Source organism: Sinohyriopsis cumingii, chromosome 12 (genome assembly GCF_028554795.1).
Source record: "Sinohyriopsis cumingii isolate HCF-2022 chromosome 12, ASM2855479v2, whole genome shotgun sequence".
Lineage (NCBI taxonomy): Eukaryota > Metazoa > Mollusca > Bivalvia > Unionida > Unionidae > Sinohyriopsis > Sinohyriopsis cumingii.
In genome coordinates this window covers 41,875,953-41,892,102 of record NC_142972.1, presented here as the reverse complement: position 1 = coordinate 41,892,102, position 16,150 = coordinate 41,875,953, and the positions used below count along the sequence as shown (strand labels likewise).

Here is a 16,150-nt window from a genome sequence, read left to right as displayed (position 1 = left end):
GTTAGTCAGTGTTACAATGGCTAACACTAGTAAATTGGCCTTGAGTTAGTCAGGGTTACAATGGCTAACACTAGTAAATTGGCCTTGAGTTAGTCAGTGTTACAATGGCTAACACTAGTAAATTGGCCTTGAGTTAGGGTTACAATTGCTAACACTGGTAAATTAGCAGTAAAATACAATAATGGCTGTTTAGAGGAAAAGGTAGTTTGCAACAGAAAGTTTCTGTGATATGAAATTTAAAAGTTTTGTAAATCAGTAAGCTAATGAAAATTGGAAAGAAGAAATTTGCTAATGTTATATTTTGTAATGGGGGTGCATGTTATACTGTTATATCCAAATTGTCATTATAATGAATGATGACAGTACTGGCTTAAGACATTCCAAAACAGTGGATGTGTTAGATGTCTGGATTCATTCTTTTAACATAGATGACTCATAGAGCAGGTTGTAAATATACAAATAATTCTGATTTTGCCTTTTACTTTGTTTCAGAGGGAAGATGATGTTTGGATATTCGGACAGAGATCTGCTTATAAAGTCAGGTTATGATCTGGTTCACCCAGATGACTTGAACTACTTCTCCTTAGGACATCAGGAATGTAAGTTGCCAGCTATTTTTTATTTTGTTTGACATGCAGGACTGGAAAAATTATGATATCTTCAAAGTGGCTGTACACACTTTTGTTAAGTTCCAGCATTTGAGAGCTGCACTGACTGAATGGTCATTAGCATACTCACCAGGTCATGTAACAGGAAGGGTTCAAACACCAATAAAACAAATTGCCAGCTTTTCCTACTAGGTATGTCCTTGTGCAAGACATTTTACTCCAATTGCCTTGGCAAGTTAAAACCTTGGTGTTTCCATGTGCAAGACATTTTACTCCAATTGCCTTGGCAAGTTATAACCTTGGTATGTCCTTGCACAAGAAATTTACTCCAATTGCCTTGGCAAGTTATAACCTTGGTATGTGCTTGCACAAGACATTTTACTCCAATTGCCTTGGCAAGTTATAACCTTGGTATGTGCTTGCACAAGACATTTTACTCCAATTGCCTTGGCAAGTTATAACCTTGGTATGTCCTTGTGCAAGGCATTTTACTCCAATTGCCTTGACATATTATAACCTTTTATGTTTTGATGTGTTATTAAACATAAACCAACCAACCAACCAACCAACCAACCAACCTAAAAATCTAACATTTGCCCCTAAGAGTTTAGGCCTCAGAAGGATGGCATCTGAGGCTTCTAAGTGTTTCCCATGTACAGGATTTCAGCCAACACTAGAATTTCATATTATAGTGTGTGATGCTTAGTCTTACCTGATCAATGAGAATATTATAATTTATTTATGAATTACATACTGGTACAACACAATTTCACTTAATCAGCTCATGAAATTACCTAGTTTTAATTTAATATGGCAGAATTCACAAAAGGCCAGAAACAGGTGCTTATCACGTAAGATTTAGATGTTAATGAAAATGCAGCAATATTGGGATTTTATGGAACAACATGCAAGGTAAATATGCACCATCTTTTGCAAACTTTGGTGAGCAAGCGGTTAAAATTATTTTATGACTTTTATGAATTTCATCAGAATGAAAACAGATATGAAGTCTATATGTTTAAGACAGTGACAATTATGGATTTTATTCTATAAATAATCTTATTGTACTGAAATTATATAGATTTAGGTCTTTGTCTGACATGGCATTAGTTGTGACATCATTAGAAGATACAACACAACATCAATTACTGCGATGTTTTGGGTTTTTGTGGGAAAGCCCATACAAATTTAAAGTAAAATAACATGTACACCAAGCTCATTTTCAAGGCTAGTCCCCCATCCCACTGTATACCATTGTAAATCATTACTCAAAGCATGTCCCCCATCCCACTGTACACCATGGTAAATCATCACTCAAAGCATGTCCTATATCCCACTGTACACCATGGTAAATCATCAATCAAAGCATGTCCTCCATCCCACTGTATACCATGGTAAATCATCAATCAAAGCATGTCCTCCATCCCACTGTATACCATGGTAAATCATCACTCAAAGCATGTCCTATATCCCACTGTACACCATGGTAAATCATCACTCAAAGCATGTCCTCCATCCCACTGTATACCATGGTAAATCATCACTCAAAGCATGTCCTCCATCCCACTGTATACCATTGTAAATCATCAATCAAAGCATGTCCTCCATCCCACTGTATACCATGGTAAATCATCACTCAAAGCATGTCCTCCATCCCACTGTATACCATTGTAAATCATCAATCAAAGCATGTCCTCCATCCCATTGTATACCATTGTAAATCATCAATCAAAGCATGTCCTCCATCTCACTGTATACCATGGTAAATCATCACTTAAAGCATGTCCTCCATCCCACTGTATACCATGGTAAATCATCACTCAAAGCATGTCCTCCATCCCATTGTATACCATTGTAAATCATCAATCAAAGCATGTCCTCCGTCCCACTGTATACCATGGTAAATCATCACTTAAAGCATGTCCTCCATCCCACTGTATACCATGGTAAATCATCACTCAAAGCATGTCCCCCATCCCACTGTATACCATGGTAAATCATCACTCATTTGTTATTTGATGTCATATCAGTGGTATTTACAGTATTGAGAAATATATATTAGGGGTCCTGAAATTCTTAGACATTTTTCCTTAAAAGTTATTCTAGTTGCCAGATATTTATCAAAATTATTTTTAAACATTCATTTTTTATACCTCTATAAAAAGTTGTAATAAATAAGAAAACATTGATGCAGACCATTATTAAATCTTACTGGAAAATGTGTTAATTTTGGTTCTGGAAATAGCTGATGCTTTAGTTTTAGTGTCATTCTTCTATATTACACCTTTTTTTAAATCAAACTATTTATTCATAATTTAAAAAAATTCAGAAAACTATACATTAGAAGTTCACCCAACAACAATATTGTATGTAACTTTACTGTTTTTAAATTATTTCTTTTTTGACAACAAAACAGACTTATGACATAGATAACACATGCCAAATCGAATGGTGTATCATGATGGCAATATATAATGACATCACTAATACAGACCAGAAAAGCATCCCCCAAATATGCAAATAATAAATTCCCCCATTATCTGGATATTACCCAATGATTAGGACAAAACCCATGCTTTCCAGTAATATCTGAATAATCAATTTTTTACTGTTGTATGAGATGACTATGAACAGAAATTTATGTGATGAATCTACAAGTCATTTTATCAGATGTAAACCAAATTCAGTGTTTCCAGTAACAAGCTTTAAAGATATTGGGGTCAGATGAACAGGTTCTGTCTTTTTTGCAATTGGACCAGACTTGGTAATCAATATTTCTATATAATTCATATACAACAAAAAAATCAACAAAAAGTGCAAGAAGAATAACTGACATTACATTCAGTTGATCTCTGTCTTGACATAATATTAAAATGGAGAAACAGTTAAGACATGTGTATGACTTTTATTTCTTCTGTAATTTAGTGATAAAAACTGGAAGTTCTGGTTTGATAGCATACCGCTGGTTAACAAAGGATTTCCAGTGGATCTGGCTGCAGTCCAGTTGTAAAGTCATCTACAAGAATAGCAAACCCGACTTTGTCATCTGTACACATCGGCAGCTCACGTAAGATACTTGTATATTTGCTCTTTTTCGCCTGTTCAATTTGTCTGTTACCTATCTATATACATATCTTTTTTAATCCAATATTAGAGTGAGTATTTTTGCTTAAATATTATGTTTTTAATTTATACAGTATTTATTTTAAATTATTGTCATTAATTTACATATTTCCCTTTATATTTTATCTGTATATGTTACGTTTATGTTTATTTTCCTTGTCTTTTATATGTCCACCATAAGATATGATACTTGTCTATCCATCTGGCTCTTTGTTCATTCTTTCATCCATTTGTAATCAATTTCTTTTATCTACACAATAACTAGTTCTCCACCATCTACAGTTACCAAACTTTGGGAATGTATTTCACTTGGGGTAAGGAAAAACTACATTAATGTTGGGGACCAAAGGTCAAGAGTCAAGGACACTGACTAAAGAAAAAATGGTTTCCACACAATATCATAAGCTCTGTATCACTTACATGGACCATACTTTGTGAATGGCTAATACTTTTGGTAAAGAAATAAAACATTCATTTTGAGGTCACTATGTGAAAGGTATTCACTGTGACTGAAAGAATAAAAATGGAATGATTGCTGTACAGTAACATTAGCTTCACATCAATGACCTTGACCAAACTGCCCTTGTTATAAGGTCAGAGGTGAATATCACTGTGACTGAAAAAAAATGGTTTCTGCTGCTTATTATTAGTTCTTCATCACATAACTTGACCAAATTTGATGGGTTGGGGAAGGGACCATTACTGGTTGATATTTAAAGACAACTTAGGAACAATTAGTTCTGAAAGTGGCACCTGATCCTTTAGGTAAAAAATTGGAAATATGTTTCAAACACATGTAGATAAAAAAAAATGCCACAGATGATATGGTTTTCTTGACACAGAAATATTGGTTTCATCAAGAGTTTTAGAAATGTTCAATTATTGAATTTTTAAGATGATGTTTTCAGATGTTCAGCATGGGAGTTGAAGTACTAGTACAGTGAGTTTAGTAAAGAACAAAAACATCATAGAAGTGCCACATGTGCATGTACAGTTAAGATGTACATGAAAAATTCTGGTTATATTTGTGGATAACAAGCAACATTGTTACCTTTTATTGGCCCCAGAAAGATTTTCAGTGGGAAATTAACTTTGAGAAATGATAACTGTTTCCATGAAAGAGAGTAGAGAGTGTGGATTTTTAATTGTTGGGTTGGGTGTGGGTGGATGGTGTGGATTTGACTGTAGGGTGGAGTTTGGGTAGAGAGTTGATTTGACTGTTGAGTGGGGTGTGGGGATTTTACTGTGGGGTGGGGGATGGGTAGAGAGTGTGGATTTGACTGTTGGGTGTTTGAGAAAAGAGACATTTTGTGCTATTCATGCATTTTCAGTCTTTTTTGCAGACTTGACTTAGAAACAATCAGCACTAAACAGATTATTTAGGTGCAGAATTGGAAATGCATAAATCAAACACATGTAAATCAAAACATTATGCAGTTCATATGGTTTTCTCCACATAGAAGCTTGCATCAAGGATGAGTCAATGTTGAGAGATATATGTTTGATCATAAGTACTTGGAAATTTACAGTTGTTGAATTTGAAATAGAACAGTGTTTCTGTAAGTATACTGCGGGAGTTGAATTTGTACCATATATCCTGTATAATCTTAGTCTACGTATACAATTTTTGCAATGGAGTCAGTCTCCCTAGATAACTGATGGACTCTATTTTTGGACACCAACCTATCTTATCAGCAGGCAAAGAGAGACCTTATAACTGTCATTAGAGCAGCCAAGTTTGACTAACCCCGAAACATTTTATTCCAGTACTTTCACCAATGCCCATAAAAAATAATAGTATTACAGATTTAAGTACTTAAGTATCCTTGCAACTGAAAAGAAATCAAGATCTAACTATAAACGACTCCAGTTTTCATCCAATCTAAGCATAATATCCTAATGAATAACCATTCTGAAAATGACATCTGATTAGTTGATTATGACACACAAGGCAGAAAATTTTTCAGTGTCATATAGATGCTCATATTCTGTAAGAATGATATACAAACTGTTTGGAAACTTGGACTATGACATTGTTTCTCAAATAACAACTTTAGGATTGCTTTATAGCCATAACATATCTAAATTTCAGTCAAGAGTAAAGGATGATGGCTAGAGTGCATTATGCTAATGAGCATCCCCAAAATGACCATTGCTCTGTCTAGTGACTGATTAATGTGTGCAGCTACATTGGAACGATGCAATCACTAGGCTTTGTAAAGGATTATATACACTTATCTACTATGAAGTTGTTTACTAACACATGGACAGCTTTAGATTACATGAAGCCCAGACATACAAGTTTGATTTGTATGTTATGGATATGCTGTTCTGTTAGGTGATATGCCGATTTGCTACCTTTAATGGCAAGTTTGGAGTAACCATCAGGTAATCAGGAATACATCATATCACATACTTGTAAAGTACAACAGTAGTAAATAATTGCAGTTTGTAGCAGTAAGTTTGACAAACTAGTTTTGTAAATCTCTAATGGATATTGGAACAAAGTAATTTTTTCAAACATTTAAAGAGAGTTCATGGTGTGACCACCTTATGCAAGGAATCACGTTATGAAGGGAGTTATAACAATGGAGAGTTGTATTGCTTTTATATTAAAGAAATTAAATTGTTTAATGTTAGCTGTTCCTTTTGATAAATATACTATTTATTTATTTATTTTTTAATTTATTTATTTCTTTAGATGCAAATGGCTGTTTGCTAGTGCACAATAGAGCGATTGATTCATTACATTGTTAATTACTTAATGATATCAATCATAACATTTTCAACTAACATACAATTTTATTCAACTTATAAAGATCACTGGATTCATTACAAAGATTAAATACTTATTGAAGGTACTTCTTATAATTCTTTAAAATTGTCAAATATTGATCAAAATTATAGGTCTTGAGCATTCACTTATTAACCAAAAATGTGATGCAAAAATATGTAGACAAACAAATTCATGCCTGGTTTGTTCCAAATAAAGATAAATAATTTAATATGATATAGGAATGTGTCAAGGTCATTAGGTTAAGACATCCTCATATGCCATGGCAAATAAGTTCCCCTCAAACTTGGATCAAAATGAGACTGGTTATATATTCTTTATATATCATCTCTTTTAAGCTTTACAAATAATCTTTGCCATACAGCTGAATGGAATTCAAAGCAAATTGGACTTTATACAACTAAGAATTAATAGACAGGTGGGTGTCAGTGAAAACTCCAAAATAATTAAAATCTTGGTGTACAGTACAAACATTTATTGACCATCCATATCAAATGCAGTCATGTAAGATTAAATGGGTATGTAATAAAATAAATTGCATTATTTGTATTATGATCATTGTCATTTCCAGGGATGATGAAGGTCAGGATTTATTCCACAAACGAGGCAGTGAATTTAAACTTCCATACCCTCTATTGGATCTGGATATCTGTTCGGGATTTGACTTTCCTGCAGATGAAAGTTCAACAAAACTGAAAGGTACACGTGGCAAAAAACAGAAAAATCAAATGAAAGATTTCAGCGCCAAACGAAAGAAATCTGGTTGCAGGGAACCCCTTAATGGACTAAATGGTTATGGGCCCTACCAGGCCCTAAATGGTTATGAGAATGGAGAACTGAAGCCAGAATTTCTTTATCATTACCCAAGCCAAAATTTTGGCATTGAACCGGATCTTCTGTACAATAGATCTCATGGGTATACATCATTTCCAGGATCCATGTATCCAACCCCAGAATCCTACAGACTAGATATGGAAAAACATGGATATTCTAATGGATATTATATTGACCCCCATAGACAATACCAGCACCCAGTACCATATCCCAGTAACAGTTATGCTGATCTTGTGGCTCCGGGGGCAAAGTATGGCTACGATGTTGCCAAATATGGTTTTGATACCTACAGCTTGGATCTTGCCAAAAAAGTTCACTATTCTGAGGAGCTGTCACGATATGAAAATGACTATCGAAAATATGGCTATGAATATGGGGCAGACAGGTTGGCTCAGAGAATTAATGGAACCCTGGAACCTGTTGACTTAAGGTCAACATCAATGTATAATGGTGCCACAATAGCCAATGGAATGGAATCTGGAATCCCTCCACCACCTTGTGTCCCATCCTCATCTTCCATTTTAAGGTCTGATCTTTGCCATGGACAAAACTTCCACTCTAGGGAAACAAAAGTTATTCGATCTCCTACAAATGTGATGCAAAATGATGGAATGAATTCTATTTCTGTTCCTTCAAACTCTGTAATAAAAAACACAGCTACTCCAAGGTCAGTTCACACCAACAATCGGAGTACTAGTGCAGAGTCACTCAATAGTCCAAATACAAACACGTACCAAAATCAAATGCGAGGAAATGTGATACATAACAGCTCAACCCTCTGGGCTCAGTGTGCAAAATCCAGACAGGCAATGAATAACCCCAGTCCCATTTCTACTCCCCATTCAGACCACAGTGGTAGTAGTCCCAAACATAAGCGCTCTGTGTCCACTGTGGACTTGACCAGTGACCAGATGAATGGACGTGTTGGAATGGTCAGTGATAAGCCAGATTCTAATGGACAGATAAATAGCCCTGTTTCTGGAGTTACAGCTACATCTGTTATTCATACACCTATCTCAGAGAAACATTTGCACAATAGGTAAGTGACTTATGTTACTAAGTTACAGATGAATTGTGAATAAGTTTTTATAATTCCTGCATCCAATAAACATCTCACAATCTGGTCAAGGGGCTTGTGGAAGATTTCAGTTTCCATGTTAAATTTCAATGTGATTCTTTTTTCAGTATTAAATTATATTTATTAAATTGTTGTTGTTGTAGGGTTTAATGCCATTTTTCAACACAGGATAGGCTATACATGGCGGCCTGTATTAATGGTGGAGGAAGAACTCGGGAAAACCTCAGAAAGAACCACCAACCCATGAAAAGCTACTGGCAAGCTTTCTCACATACCCACATTGGCTGAATCTGAGACTTGAACCCATGCAGACAGAGGTGAGATGGCAGTGATCCGTAATGGAGATCACTTTAGACCACTCGGCCACTCAGGGCCCCTATTTTTTAAGCAATCTCACAGTGGATTAAAACTTGCCAAAATGTGGTCTTTTAGATGGATTAAAACTTGCCAAAAGGTGGTCTTTTAGATGGATAGAACAACAGAGCCTACATAAAATCTATGAATTTGGATTGGTGACCATTTTCTTTAACTCATGTTTAATAAGTTAGGAGTTGAGCAGCAAATGTTCTACTAGAGAGATTTTGTTGCCTGACACAGATAAATAATAATAATATTATATGATGTATACTGTAATCTAAATGTTTCAAGAGATATAAAAGTAAAAGGGAACATCCTTACGAATGGTAGAATAGGTTCACATATCACTTAATCCTTTCATAATACTTAGCTTTCCTATCTCCTGCATTGATTTACATTGGCAATTTCAATTCTACAGTTTAAGCCTAAATTGGCAAAAAATAAATGATACTTTTACATAAAAAGGTTTACTTGTTTAGGATTTTTACAAACACACCCACCAATTTCTTATTATAAACCTTTCCATGTTGACAAATGAAATTTGACTTGACTGTTTATATTCATAAGATCTGCTTAGATTTTCAAGTTTTAACTTTTGTTTTACTTTTTTAAAACATTTTGGACTTTTTAATGAAAACCTTTTTAACATGATTATGCAAAAGCACTTAGCTAAACAAATGAAACGTAATATGCATATTTGAATGCATAAATAGCTGACCCAGTTAGATTTGTATGCAGCCATAGCCAAACCTTGCAATAACACTCTTCATTATGACGCAAATTCAGATATGGCACAATTCATAGCATGGTTCCCTAAATTTTACAATAATTTCATCAATTTCTTGAAGTACTATCAAACTTTAGTGAAAAATAAATGACAGATTTAATAATTTGGCAAATGTTATATATTCTTAAAGAATAATATAACTAATCATCTTTGTTTCTTTCTTATCTTTGAAAGATATTAACTCCTTAAAAGCTGACAATTATTGATGTAAATTATCCTTAAATCATTAACAATAAAGCCATCAAGTCTTCTTTGTCTCCAATGCATCTTGTGTGCAATTATTCATCAATCCAGGATAAACAATACCAAACAGGTGTTTACTCCGTCATTTCACATACTGAATGAAAAACCAAGCCATATAAGTTGTAAGGGTAGAGGGATTTACTATTGTAATCAAACATACTACTGTCTGTTTTTGCTCTGCAGTAGTGCAATGTTATAACTGCCTGTTTTTGTTCTGCAGTAGTGCAATGTTATAACTGCCTGTTTTTGCTCTGCAGTAGTGCAGTGTTATAACTGCCTGTTTTTGCTCTGTAGTAGTGCAAAGTTTTAATTATGAACAAAAGTTTCTATTAATACTGAGCTTATTTAATTTTCTTTTTCCTCAGTCATTTTAGAGAATGATCGAAATGATTTTATGTCCTTTACCTGTGAAATGGAATGGTTTACTCCCCAAACTTGATTCAGGCAGTACATTATGAGGTCAATACTCTTGACATTGTATAAGAATTTCAGTATATTTCAAGCCTAAAATGAAAGGTTCTTTTTAGACACTTCCAATATATGGCTTATGCATTTTATTATTTGTCAAAATTCAGATCCTTTGGACATATCCTGCAAATATGAATGTCTCATAACAGAGTGAGTCTATTAGCAACAAATTAAGTATTTGGATTCAAATGGAAATTACCAGAAACATTCATGAAATTCTTCTTCTTAGTATACATTTTCAATGGAATTACTATAATGGTTACAGTGAGACCAGGTAATGAGTATAGATACATTCTTTCCATTTAACTTGCTGAGTTTCTTATTCATGTATATGTATGTACCAATGAATTGTTCTTTGCCAACAAAAATAAATAATCAAATATGTAATAAATGTTTTAATTATTTCCGATTTAATTAGCATTAATTTGGTAACTGCATTGTCAATGATGTCCATAGTATTGCCCACCCCCTGTATAGCTAAGACGATACATGTAATTTATTATTAACTAAAATCTGTCTACATTTTAATTGCTAGGACTTAAACATGTGGTCTTCATTGATGGCATACATGTTTTACACACACAGACCTACTCCTTGCTGTTTTTATTAAATGTAAGGATTCATATTAATTATATAATTTTTTGCCTTTCTGTCTTTCCAAGTGTGCTCATTTTTTTAAATACTTTATTTCAGAACATGTGAAAAGCAGCCAGTTGTTGGTGGAATCCCTGTGCCAGTTGTAAAGTCACCATGGATACAACAGTTTCCTACCTCCCAATATGGAGAGTACAAAGACTGGTCAATGTCAACCAATGATATGTATGCATATCACCAACGACAACCACGAGGAATTATCTCTGATTCCCTATCACAGGCTCATAAAGTGACAATTCCTTGATTTATGCTTTAAAATGTTAGATGTCTGTGAATATCAAATATAAATTTACATTTTACCTTTCATGACCTATTACAATATCAGGGTTAATTTGGTTTATTTTAAGACAACATGATTAACTGTTATTACTGTGCTATAAGCTGTCATCTATATTTTGATTGAATGTCCCATGCAGTGACTGCATGTAAAAAGTATAATATATCTGTTGATACTAGTAGCTCATATTGCACCTTAATTCCAGTCTTTTGGGATGGTCAAATGGTCAGACAGGAGCCCAGTAGGTCTCCATTGTCAGCTGCAGTAGTCTTTATAACTTCCACATTTCTCTCATCAAATACCTATAAAATTATCACCACATTCTCTAATGTTCTCAGTCAGTAACCACAATTTATTTCAAGGAGACAATATGTATGTTAATTGGTTGATAGAGTCTTCTAAGATTCTTAATGAAGTCAGTTGATTGTCTGGACTTTTAATGTATGCTCAAGAAATTTGAGATGCTCAAAGGGCAAAATGCCTTACAATTGATGTTTAAAAAGAATGTCCCATCTGGCCATTTTGTAATCAATGATGATCCTGTATTTGTTAAACTTTCTGACAAAAAACCGAAATTCAATCTCTGAAAACAAAATCACATAGGACACTGACACGGCATCTACGTTATTGAAATTAAGGACACTTTTAGATGCAACCAAGAAAATTATGCAGATTATTAGATTCTAACTTTATTCAGGCTACATGTTATAATTTTAGACTCGTGGTGAGTTTTAAATTACAAAATTTATGGAAATACAGGTCAAAATCATCTTTTTCATTGCAATAAAACATATTTGGACACCATTGCACTGACTTCATTGAACTGACCAATACATACAGTTCATTAATTATATATGCATCAGAAATCTGGCCATGTCCGTTTCCCTGGAGATTCAATGTTTATCTACAACAAAGTTTGCTTGTACTTTTTGCAGTAAATCCATTTGATGAAACAGACAGAAACTGTATTCATTTCCATGGCAACATTGTTATGAAGAATATCTGCCATAGGTCTAGTTCAGTATTGTACAAAAAGCCAACAGGTTTTCCCCATATTTATTTAATAGGTCCTAGCTGTGGCCACTTTTGTGTACTGATCATAACAATAATCAAAACTATTATTTGCTTTTATTTCTGCCAAAATAAGCACAAATTATTGCACGCATCTTCTATAGAAAATGTAATAAAATGTAATAATATATAATAAAATGGAATGAAAGAATTAACTGGATTGTTTTATTTGATGCAACAAAGACATTTTTGTCATACAGAAAGACTATAAATGTTACAAGTTTTGTCAAGCTCAATGCCCTTTAGTTTTGTTTGTTACATGTTTTAGGTTTTTATCACCTGTTATTTCACACATGTAAGAAAATGGTGCTATATAGTTTTTGTTTGCTTTGTTTTTGTCTTGAAATATTTCAGTTTATCTTTTTAGTGGGCTTGAGTATCATTTTGTGTTTGGTGAGCAAACTCTTTACAACATACATTTATTAGGAGAAAGATTCTTGACTACATTTTATTATATGCCCATTTTAAGACAAGTGTTGTGGCATTGTCTGTCAATCTATTGGTTAACATTTGTTTGTCTGACCCATGACTTTCCTAACAGTTAAAGATTAGCAGTACTTTTACTCAGGTGTATATATCATGATTAGACAGTGTGTTGCATAGCATAATAATGCCGTATACCTTAAGGTCAAGGCCACAGTAAGGGAGAATGTAATTCTGTGACTTGCATCCTTGTCTGGAGTACAACTTTTGAACTGCATCATACATTAGTAATGAAACCATGCCAAGTTTATATCATGACTAAAAGGTGTGTCACATTCTATAGCCATGCCTCCAACCTCAAGGTCATGGTCACAAAAAGAGAAAATGTAATTCTATGACATGGCCAAACAGCATGTCACATACCACAGCCATTTCCCCTGCCATAAGTTAAAATGAAAGCAAAAAAAAAATGTCAATTGCTGACCATTATCCCTGCACATGTATAGCATTTGAACCAATTAATATATATTAATGAAAACTTAAGCATGGTAAATATCTAGACTTGACAGTGTTTGTGTATTCAGTCATGTGTTTTGCTCTCAAGATTAGGGTCTGAATGAGGGATAGTGCAAGTGTTCTGTTTCCTTATCCAGGTTGTCACTTTCTAAACCTGCAGATAATTGTATGAAATACTACCCAGGTATATGCCTTGTCATTCAATAGTCAACTTCTTGGCAACTCAGAGGTCAAGGTCATTGCAAGCAAAAATGTCATGAGACAGGTGTATTGTATACCATTTACGGTGTGCTCTTATCGTATGTGGATAAAATGTGCCAGATTTGCATTTCAGCCAGCAAGAAACACCCCTTAAATAAAATAATTACAAAATTATTGAGTTTTGACACAAAAAGACTAAATGTAGCTCTCTGAGCACATTGTAAAATAAAATACAATAACAATATATTTCCTCATTTCAGGGATTTGTTCTCTCAAGATGTAAATGCACATCACACATTAGCAATAATTTTGCTTCCAAATTAAGCACAGAAGGCTGTAATACATATATAAAGATTAAGTTAAATACATGGTTATAAGACTAACACAAAATTGGACCTGGTCTAATGTTGCTGCTGATGATGATGATAACAGCATCATTAAAGTGACCTCTATGTCTGACTTGCTCTTGCAGGTGAGACAAATTGCCTTAATTTTGGAATATCTTAATTTAAAACAAGATTTGTACAGCTTTGCAGTGTATATATTTTTATTTCATTTGGATTACTTTTTTTAGGTGCATAATAGATTCATGATCTGTCTCAAATTTCATGTAATATGTGTTGCACATTGAGGTCATATGCAGAAAATTAAATGTTTTACAATGTTTTACAGTGGGAATATCCATACATTACTCATACAGATGGCATTTGTGAACTATATGTCTTGTGGTTCCATGCTTCAAAGTTTCGATCATGTTCAGAATCTCTTGAAACAAAGAATCAGTCTAGTAATACAATAGCACACTCATGCCATCTAGTGATAAACAAGGATAATGAATGAGTTCCATTCACTCCCAAAATAACAATTCATATAGAGGTCTTTTTTCCAAGTAGTACATAAAAGGACATCATTAAAATTGACCTAGGTTACACAAAATAGTCTAATGTTACTAAATCATTATAACAATTAAGTATTAAAAAATTAATAGAACAATAACTTGAGGATCCTGTAAAAAAAAACAATTTCTTTCACCATTATATTTTCTTTCTGCAGAGGTTTTGTTTTTAAAAATGTGCATTACTGGTTGCAGACTGTGGATCTGGGTAATAATTTGCTGTATATACTAACTTGTAAGTCAAGTCAAACTGCAAATAACAAAGATCCTGATCTGCAATAGCATAATGTACCTGCTGATCAGGTTGTATCTTGTTTGTTTTACTGATTACTCCTAAAACACGGCAAAAACCCAGATCTGCTGGAACATTATTCTATGGCAGATCTCAGTCTGTGCAGTTTGTTGTTGGAGTCAACTTATAAATGAATATATACAGTAATTATACACCAAATTCTCTTTTTTCTTTTAGTATAGGTCAGATATGCTTTTATTATGACAAACTTGGCAAAATCTGTGCCCAGTTTTTCCAGTGTCATAAAATGGAATCATTTGTTCTTTCAGTATTCTTGGAACTTAATTTATATGTCATTCATTTTACAATCCTTTTAATTTTTTAAAAATTTAACATGAACCCTTTTTTATATCATCATCATCCTCATCATCATCATCATCATCATCATTGCCATCATAACCATCATCATCAACAATTGTCTCCATGTATTATCTCTTTCCAACACACAGTACTTGATTTCTTTTTTGCAAGATTTAGTTGCAGTGTTTTCAAGGTTAATAAGCTTCACTTAAACATCAATACAAGCCCATGTAGTGTATTGCCTGGGCTGGGAACATTAATTAAATTGGGGATCAAAGTCAGTTATCTTCCCCTTAGTCCTATACATGTTGCCAATAGAAAGCATGGTCCAGTAAATTTCTGATCTTGCTTTTTAGTATGTCAGTTGTTTAATAGTGATGATTTTCTTAAGAAGAAAATTTTATTGTCACTATATATAAAACATCTTTATATATGAAGTCACAAATATACATGTGTTTCATTATGAATCAGCATGCATAGTTGTAGGACACTTTTTATTTCAAGGTGTTAAATATTAAAATTATACAAAAACAGCAGTGTTTTGTATTTTAGAATTACATATGGGATGCATTAGAGTTAATCCAAATGATATAAGCTGGCTTTTCCTGGGGCAACATCTGATCAGGAGATAACTGGCTTTTGATGGGAGATAACTGGCTCAAAATGGGAGATAACTAGTTCTTGATGGGAGACAACTGTCTCATGAAGGCCTTTGCACCAAATAGCTTGAATGCTTTGCCGTGCCATAAAACACCAAACCAAATCAAACCGAACCAAACCAAATAAAAATTTAGCGCATGTTAATTTAGGTAAAACAATTGGAAATATATTCGAAACAAAACTTTATTGTGTACTCAATGAACCAACCAAAAGGTTTTTATCCCTTCCATCTGAGATATAAATATTTCTGTGAAACTATTTCTTCCCTTTCCAGTTGTCACATGATACGGTGATGCATAATCAAATAATTTCAGATTATTTGATAGTATATGAGATAAAAGATTTTTTATAAATATACATATATTTAGGAAATTATCATGACTGATGTTGACGTTTCATGTGTATTTAAGGCCAAAATCAGTAGTGCATTTATTCTATGTTCAGTACATATACTTTGTTTACCATGTTATTGTATTTCATTTATTTGTTAGAATATTATATATATATATATATATCAAGTACACTTTTCAAATATGTGGTTGTAATAAATTTAAATGTAAATATTCATA

The 16,150-nt window shown here is 33.5% G+C and overlaps 1 protein-coding gene across 1 annotated transcript in view; it reads left to right on the top strand.

Annotated features, from left to right (window-relative positions):
* Positions 1 to 16,150, top strand: part of LOC149786330 (uncharacterized) — a 122,549-nt gene extending 106,399 nt beyond the window's left edge. Inside the window, exons 8-11 of the mRNA XM_089975925.1 lie at positions 493 to 599; positions 3,534 to 3,675; positions 7,097 to 8,398; positions 10,986 to 16,150. Coding sequence (XP_089832051.1) covers positions 493 to 599; positions 3,534 to 3,675; positions 7,097 to 8,398; positions 10,986 to 11,190 — 1,756 coding nt within the window. The 3' untranslated portion in view covers positions 11,191 to 16,150. The remainder of the gene's footprint in view (positions 1 to 492; positions 600 to 3,533; positions 3,676 to 7,096; positions 8,399 to 10,985) is intronic.